The 9,060-nt window shown below is 60.2% G+C and overlaps 1 protein-coding gene across 1 annotated transcript; it reads right to left on the bottom strand.

Annotated features, from left to right (window-relative positions):
* Positions 1 to 25: 25 nt before the first annotated feature.
* LOC133339800 (E3 ubiquitin-protein ligase znrf3-like) lies at positions 26 to 8,485 on the bottom strand (the record flags this gene model as incomplete). Its single annotated transcript, XM_061547943.1, has 8 exons — positions 26 to 825; positions 933 to 1,095; positions 1,136 to 1,551; positions 1,974 to 2,076; positions 4,299 to 4,541; positions 6,298 to 6,414; positions 7,670 to 7,824; positions 8,447 to 8,485. Coding segments are annotated over 8 exons (2,036 nt in total), but the record flags the coding sequence as incomplete, so codon positions are not given.
* Positions 8,486 to 9,060: the final 575 nt, after the last annotated feature.

The following is a 9,060-nucleotide window of genomic DNA, read 5'->3' as shown; positions in this document are numbered from 1 at the left end:
GGAGCAGCTCTCCGTGTCCATGTGCATCTCGGCCGAAGCCGCGGCAGTGCGACGCCTGCAACTGCAGCAGCGACGACGAGGACGACGAAGACGACAGGGCCGGGTGGGCGGCCCGGCTCCTCTCGGCCGCCGGGGTCGCCGCCTTCGGCGTACCGGCCGCCGCCGCCGCCGTCACCGCCGTCGCCGTCGGCGGCGCCGCCAGTTCCGGCTCGGAGGCGGCACCCGTCTCCCCCGTGCTGCCGCTACCGCCGCCACTGCCGCCACCCCCACCGCGGTAAACGTAGGGGTCGAAGTCGCTGCTGAGCGAGCTGCGCACCGTCGACTGGCTCCCGTAGACGCCGCGCCGGCTGTTGGCATCGTTGGCAGAGTCGAAGAGCGCCGAATCGTCGCTCGCGGTGCCGTCCGCCGCGTAGCCGCTGAACGAGCTATGGTCGCCCCGGCGGCCGCTCTCGCCGGAGCTGTTGCTGTTGTGCCGGTAGTGCTGATGCTGCTGCGGCTGATGCTGCTGCAGCTGCTGCGGCTGGTGCTGGGGGTGAGAAAGGCCGCCGCCACCGCTACCACCGCCGTGATGCCTCGGCGGCACGTGGTGATGGTGCAGGTGGTGGTGGTAATGCAGGTGCGATAGTTCCCAGCGGCTTTGCTGCTGCTGAGCGCTCGGTTGGTGGCCCGGGAGGGGCGCGCCGCCCCCGCCGCCCTGCGTTTCGGCGGGCGCTTGGCCGCTGTGCTGCACCAGCGTGTGCGTGCCCCGGCGCTGCCCGTAAGTGTACCAGTGTCTGTGCGTCTCCTCCCAGTACGTGTAGTACTCGGCGCCGTGCACGTCGCCTCCTGCAATGGCAAAAAGTGGCATGGGTGAGTTCGCCATCCGTCCGTCCGTCCGTGTAACCGCACGACGTTAATGACGGGGGGGGGGGGGGGGGGCACGCCGCATGTACCTGACACCGGCGGGAATGCGTGGCGAGAAAATCTCTGCGCCTCCGCGCCTCCGTACGCCCGGGGCGGCGCAAACCCCGGCCCCCGCTCCGCCGCCTCCAACCGCTCCTCGGGCCGCTCCCTCTCGACGCCGCCGCCACCACCCGCACCGTCGACGGGCGCCACCACTGCTCCGCCTTCTCCCCGCCGCCCCGGCCGTCCCGACCGCGACCGCCGCGGCCGCCGCGGTGGCGGCCCTCTCCACGCCGAAGTAGAGCGGGTGGTGGTGGTGGTGATGGCGCTGAGACGACCTCGCGAACCGCCCGGCCGCCGCCACGGCGTGGTGCGGCTGGCCGTAGCGGCCGCGCTGCTGCTGCGTCGACAGAGGCGGCGGCGGCGCCCGCGGGTCCGACGTGGGCACCCAGCGAGCCCGGCCGGGGTACGGGGGCGGCACGCCGACGGCGGCGGACGAGGAGGACGCGGGAGCGCCGCCGCCCCCGCCGTTGCCGATGCCGCCGGGGTTGGCGAGGCCGGCAGGGTTGGCGAGGCGGCCCGAGTGGTGCTGCTGCTGCGGGCCGCCCGACGTCCGCAGGGGCCGCGACTCGAGGCAGGGGATGCCGGCGGGCGGCGAGTGCAGCGCTTCTGCAGAGGAGCAGCAGCGGAGCGGCGTGACCGCGAGCACGCGAACGCGTGGACAGGTGCGACGGAGAGTGCGCATGGGAGGAGCGGTGGCAGAGTGGGTGGCTTGCCGCACTTGGAATCCGGTTTGATTATTCCTCGGAGCCAACAGCAATCAGAACTAGTCCTGGGCCACCCCAAGGTGGACTCAGCCTCAAATGAGTAACTGTTACGGTGTGTAAACATCGCCACTGGGGAGACAAAGGCAGTGGGGCGTGGTTGCTGGCCACCCACCCCCTCGTGTGCCGTGCCGGCCTTCATAGTGCTTGCTAACAGCACTTGCCTCTACAGTCTGTTAGGGCTATACAGAGGATCTTCGTGTTTGCATGCGCGATTGGGTGTATGCGTGCATGCACGTGGGTGTGAGCACGTGCGTGCGTTCGCACCTGTGATGTTGAACATGCACAGGGGGCACGTGTGGTGCTGCACGAGCCAGGGGTCCACGCACTCGCGGTGGAACTCGTGGGAGCACGGTACCACCCGCAGCTCCTGCGCAAAACCAACGGAGGGTCGTTGTTTGTTGTTATTGTCGCGACGGTGAGAATGCGTCACACGTTGCCATGGAGCCACCACCCCCTCCTCTACCACGACGGCGTCTTGGGGCGCTTCGCTCACGATCCGCAAATTGCATCTCATCTCAAACATATGAAGGGCACCCCCGTGGCAGCCGTCTCTGTGCGGCACAGGGTGACCAGGCGCCTGGCCTGCGAGCGGGAATTTAGTCTGCCGGCTGGGGGCGATGACCTGCTGCTGCTGCTCTGTGCCATCTCAATGGAGGTCATTTGCGGTTGTAATATTTGCAAATTTGGAAGATTTGGTCCGTGATGCCAAATGGCATCAGGGGGAACGTCCACTGCGAAGTGAAGCATTTTACAGTTCGTACGCCCGCTGTCATAACCAGGGTGGCCTGCCATATTTGAACCGCGAACAAACAAGCAGCGAACCCGTCTCCGCTGGGCCGCGCACGATGAAGCAAGTGCAGCGGAATGTGGGGCGAGACGAGGCGAATCATGGGCCAAGGGACTCGGAGGAACTAGAGCAGACGGAGGAGACGCAGAGACCAAAGACGGTTGTTTACGGCTCACAGTCGTTATCGTGCAGAGGTCGAGTAGCAGTGGAAGGGATGAAACGGGCGATGAGGTGCGATGGAGGCGTGAGGGGGGTCAGGCCTACTCAGCAGAGAGAGAGAGGGGGGTGAGGGGGGGGGAGCGTGAGTGGGAGAATGAAAGGAAAGGTCACAGTTGGGGACGACGTGCGTGGTCAGAAAATAAAAAGGACAAAAGAAAAATGGCCGTGGGATGGCGGTGGCGGCTTTTCAGAAGGGGATAAGACCCCTCAGAGTAGGGGGATTTAAAACGATCGCATACTAATGTGAGCGCACACGGGTATGCGAGCTCACGCGCGCAACACACACGCACATGCGCGCACGCACAAAGCACGCGCGCGGACACACGCAGCTGGCTAGCGACGGTAATCGCAACAGCGTGTTGCGCGTCGAGGAACACGTCATCCGCACAAGAGGAATTCAAAGGAAAAGTTTTAAAGTGTAACGGGGCTGCATGCTTCCACCTAACTAGGCGTTTCAACGTTTCACCATTACCACCGACTCGTCACCTCCACGCATTGCACAGCCCAGCACACGCCGATTACGTGAGCACGGGATGGTCGGTGAGCATTTCACGAAGGACGTGCGCAGTTCCTAAACCAAACTTTACTTTTTATTTGACCAGTTAAAGGCCCACTGAGCTATGTAGCTATTTTTCAGAAGGCGACCTGGCCACAATGATAGCTCGACGAAGTGGTTTATCACGTGGAAATGTATAGCAGTCAATACTCTAAACGCATGTTTCTAAATGTGGAAGGTAAAACCTCGAGAAAAATCCACGCGGCTATGGGGAGAGAGACTCCAAATATACAGGCGTCAGGGTCGAGATAGAATCCATACTGAGCGAGGTTAGTTAACATCTCACAACCATGGCACTCAACGTGCCTCGGCTTGAGTCGCGCGGAGCCGTGGAGCGTGCGGGTTGCTCACGGGTTGCTCGGGGGTTGCTAGAGGGTTGCTAGGGGGTTGCTAGAGGGTTGCTAGGGGGTTGCCTAGAGGGTTGCTCGCAGGTTGCCACGAGGCGGCAGCCTGGCGATGCAACCAGCGGTGACACGCCGGCTCTCCTGACGGGACCCGGAAAGGCCGAAACCAGTCCAGAGTTTGCACACCTAAACGAGCCCTGCCCATTGGCAACATGTTTGCGAGGCGATCAGCCGACAGCATAAAGTTCTGTTTTAATTGTAAGCGGGGATATTACTAATAATGTTATATATTATTGAAGACGCTCCAGGTGGCCAATCAGTGAGGTTTTGCACAATTAGCCACAGATGAGCTTTTCCCGTCATCTCAGGAATGACCAATGAGGAGGGAGCACTCCCAGTCTCAACACTCAGAGCATTCTGGGTGATTTAGTCAAACACAAATTCATGCTCACGTGGGCACAGAATTTGCACACATACAAAATGGCTGCCTGTGTCAGACCTTCACGACAGGGCCTGTGGCTGACCGCCACGCACTGCCGAGGCCCGGCGCGGCTAGAACCATCGCCGACAGGGATCACGTTGGCAGCGATCCACATGGACAGCGAAGACGAATGCAAGACGGTCGATTCAAACAAATCACGGGAAACCAGGCGACGCGTGCTGGAGAGGCGGCCGCTCCTTACCTGGCCGTGCTGGAACTCCTCGAGGCACACGGCGCACACCGGGTCCGACGTGCTGCTCGCCCCCTCCGAGAGGTCGCCGGGGTCGAGGGGGGCTCCTCCGGTCGCCCCTCGGGCGCCCCCTCGCCCGCCGCCGGGGCCCCCACTGGGGCCCCCGCCCGATCCCCCGGCCCCCCCCACCGACTTGACATAGTGCAGGGTCTGGAGGCGGCTGATGACGCTGGCGCCCCGTCGTGACACGATGCTCTGCGCGTGGAGACACGACCCATGCGGTTGTTAACATCATCAGCAGCAGCATCTTTGCTTAATGTTTACACCGCTTAAGTATTTGGCTTTGACATTCCTCGAAGCCAACTGGTGGAACCATCAACCACTTCGTCAGAACATCAGCAGCAGCCCGATGCGCACATGTCCTTCATGAATGCAAAATTAAAGACAAAGACGCAGTAGTACAGATTGATGCCATGCAGCCCAAACTATGGACTCGCACAGTAAACTACTGCAGTCTGTGTTCCTTTAATAGAGGAGGAGGAACAGCAAAACAACACAAACTCTCTCCGGAAGCCCTCTCGTCGTGGCCAGCAGGCCTCGACATTGGCATCGAGCTCCTGAATATATTGCCATCACACGCGAGAACAGAATTTACAGCGTGCCTCCCATGCAGCACACCCTGAGGTGCACTGCCGCCGCAGGGGACCCCCCGCTGGCAGCTGTCCCTGCGTGGCGCGAGGTGAACACAGCTTCGGCCAGCGAGCGTCGACCTACCAAACGCGTGATGTTGATTCTAAATGTGGAGGAAAAAACCAGAGGGCCCCGGGAAAAATCCACGTGACACGAGGAGAGACAGACACGCAAACCTCCAAATGTACAGCAGGAGTCAGGGTCGGGATAGAATCCACGACCTTCTGTATACCAGGCGAGGTAGTTAACATCTCGCCACCGTGGCACCCGCACTATGCAGGCCACACCCAGCCTTAGCTACTGACATCTGATATTGGCCGCACTCCGGGAGTTTCGGTTAAAGGACGAAGCGTTAGCGCAGAGGCAACCTGCAAAACGCTCTACCACGCAGGTACGGCGAGCGTGCTGGATAGCGAGCTGTGGCCGGTGGATGCAGTGAAGAGACACAACTGATGGAGGCTCGGGTAAGTTGGAGTAGGAGACAGAGGATAGCAGCCATGGCAGAACGAATGGAGCTGCGTGAAGCCGGAGGAACGTAGGACGGCGATGCAGCATCACCACAATTCGATAACGTCTTTCAAGTGAAGATAAAATCATATTTTTTTAAAACATGTAAAAACAGTTTATGATATTATAATACATTTTCAAGGCCCAGTAATGATCTGACCAAATCTGTGTCGTCTAGACCCTCCACCACCTGACAGCCACACCAATGAACCGTGCCGTGTGCAGGCGTTTATCAGTGCGCCGGTGGTGACCGTTCAGCTCGCTCACCGCGCGAGCTGAACGCCGATCCTCATAGCCAAACTAAGCAATTGGCTATGCAGCGATTCGCTTGCAACAACGGCAAGCGCCACCAGGTCCTGTAAGTTAGAATCACAATCCAGGAAAGTCGCTGCACCGAGCAGCTGAAACGCAAGTCCCCGGTGCAGCCACAGCGCCGGCTCAACACGGCGCTCTGCCCCAACTCAACTCCCTCCCACCACCAGCACCACCACGTGGGCGCCACCGGAAGAGGAAGAGGAGGGAGCGGCTGCCTCATTGTGTGTGTAGGGAACCACGATTAGATGAACCTGTCCTGGGCCTCTCCTAGGTCGACTCTGCCTCAAATGAATACCCGGTGCGGTGTGTAAACAGTGCCTCTGGGGAGACAAAGGGGGCTGGGCGTGGTGCTGGCTGTATAACCCCCGTACCGGCCTTCATAGGTGCTCGTCTTTGTTTTTGTGTGCGTGTGTGCGCGTGTGTGCGTGTGTGCGTGCGTGCCGTGAGTTCCCGTGGAAGCTAGCGGAGCGGGAAAGAGGATGGGGGGAGGGGCTGGTACCTGGGCTCGGCGCTGCGTGAAACGCACGCGCAGCAGCAGCGCGATGCAGAGCGCGCAGATGAACGCCAGCACTGCGATAAGGATGCCCAGGTCCACGTCCTCGCGGCCCAGACGCGGCTGTGGGGGGGCGGGGGCACGGAGAGAGAGTGAGGGGGGGGCAGGGGGCGCGTCGTGCCGCTCCAACGTGGAATTCCCCTCCCATCGTCGTCTCTCTTCCCCAAGCTCTCATCACGGCAACCTTGCTCAAGCCAATCAAATGTGTCGAACTTTCTGGTCCGCCACGCATTCGATCGCGCCATTTGTCGCCGCCAGACGCTTACCGTTTTTGGGCCTTTCGGGAGCCCTGCGCTCAGCGACCGTGATTTTAACAACATGTTGCATGTTCATGCAACATGCGTGTTAGATTGGGCCAGAGAATACATCTTCATGAGTGTGGATCACTCAAAATCGTCTTACACATTGGAGCATTCACCTGTCAAGAATCGCGATCAACACAGTGGTCATCAATCACCACGCATGATTAACACCTTGGATTATTTCATTAAGATACACACACACATAAAAGTGTACGTACATATACCCACATGAGGACCAAATGCAGTAATTACAACAAAGCATTTTGAACGGGTGTGCAGCGGTGGCTCAGTGGTTACCGCACTGCAGACAAGAATCCGGCAACCCGAGTTGGATTCCCGTCCATGGCCAACGTCCCTAGCGAGTGATATCTCAAGCGGTCTTGGTACTTCACCTTTACCAACCCCCACCCGCCCCTAACCAGCGTGGTGAAGTATGGTCAAACATCCCCAAGCCCGACGTGCTGAAACGAAGGCCCCGCTGACACCACGTCGGCCGTGGGGACTGTTTGACCATACTTCACCACGCTGGTCAGGGCGGGTTCATGAAGGGGAGGTGCCCAGGACCGTTTCACAGTGCTGCTACTGCTCCCCCAAAATGATGAGGTAAAAAAAATAACACGCACAATTAATGAACTGAACATTAGATACAGATTAATATAAATTGTTCATCTTGCCATATACTGGTGACTATACAGCCACCCAACTCCTACCAAGCCTTTTGGCCTTTTGGCCTGAACACCACCTCACTACCTCACCACCTACCCACCTACGCCTCCAATTACCCGCCTACCTACTCGTCCGCCAGGCCCGGCCACCGATCTGCACCGCTACCCCACACCGTGCCCACGCCTCGCTCTCTCCGCACGCCGGGAACTTCCGCCAGGGACCGCTCCGCGGCGAAAAGTCGCGTCGAACAGCTCACGGCGATAAAACAACGCTGGCACTCCAGTTTCCCCGGCGCATCCCCCACCCTCCTCCCCCCTCCGCTGCCGCCGTCGCCACCCGCGCGCCTTCACCTCGTTTCCGACCTTGGGTTGGATGCGCGCTCGCGCCACCTTCTCGTCGTTGACGATGGTCATGAGCTTGACGGCGTCGGCGCCACGCACGTAGATGACGGGCCGCGAGAGCGTGTCGGTCACCGCCCCGTTCAGCTGCAGGGCCCACGGGAACGGGACACGCGATGGACGGACACGCGCACGCAGAGGGGCGGTTAGACATGTGTGCCGTGGTTATGACAAACACCACGAAAAAAACGCGAGCGGTGCGAACGGTGTTGACCAAACATCCCCCCCCCACTCCACCCCCCATGCTGAAACAAATACCCGCAAATTGCTCCAATTAGGGTGACACACAGCAGCATCGCCCCCCGACTGTGAAAACCTGGCAGGAGTCTCCTGAACAAGAGACGGTGAGGCTTTCCTAAGTAAACAAGCAAATAATAATATAACAATTCCTCCTGTTATCTCTCCATCCCTCCCCCCCACCCCTCACCCCCACCTACGGGTGATTTGGCAAAATCGCTTCGAATCAGGGCCTGAGATTCAAGTCAGGAACCAATTCTCCTTTTTCCTCATTTCTGCCATCCAATTCGTATTGCCCTCGACGGGCAATAACCAATCTGCACGGATGGACAAAACACGCCGATTCTAAAGGCCACCCGTGCATGGGCGATCATCGCGAATCGGCATCCATCAGTCGACGGATCGCCGCAGCGCACCGCTCCACTCGTAGCGAGCACGGACGGACACGCACGGAAGACGCGGGGGGAGGGGGGTCACAGAGAAAACTCGCACACGCGTCTCCGGGCGTGAGGCTCGCCGACCCGCACTCGTCTGCGGTCACACGGGAAGAGGCCAAGAGGATCGGTGGGAATGGGGGTCGGCTCTGGCGGCAAGTCTCGACAGGATGCTGCCGCCGCCGTCACGGCTTGGCGGAGCACGTGAAACAACAGAGGAGCGGCGACGCGACCACCGGCCGCTCGCACCGTCCACCGGTGGCCGGTCGGGCCGAGGCCTCGTGAACAACGGGGGGGGCCCACTCCTCGCACGGGGAAGCCTCGCCAAGTCTGAAGGCTCGTTCTTGGCTGGGAACCGCAGCGTCGTTGGGATGTTTGGGGCTCTTTCGGTACCCAACGGTTGTCTCTGCGTGACGGGAAACCGGAGTGCCGCGGAGGAAAGACGCCACGCATGCGAGGGGATAACGCTCATGGCTCTGCGCAGATGGATACGGTCGCAAGTCAGACTCAGTGTAACGAATGGACCAGATCCAGGCCTGGTGTCACGGTAATTGTAATTGGGAGCTATCAACGCTGCTATAACTGTAATTATGGGCGACCCCGGGTTGTGGCCAAGTCATTCTGTGGACTGCATCGGCCGCCTTGCCGGCACTCTGTGAGCCCACGGCAACC

Source organism: Lethenteron reissneri, unplaced genomic scaffold (genome assembly GCF_015708825.2).
Source record: "Lethenteron reissneri isolate LAM-NWPU_2019-01 unplaced genomic scaffold, ASM1570882v1 scaffold_336, whole genome shotgun sequence".
NCBI classification, from domain to species: Eukaryota; Metazoa; Chordata; class Hyperoartia; order Petromyzontiformes; family Petromyzontidae; genus Lethenteron; species Lethenteron reissneri.
The sequence above is the reverse complement of the archived record's forward strand: the minus strand, read 5'-3'. Positions and strand labels throughout refer to the sequence as shown.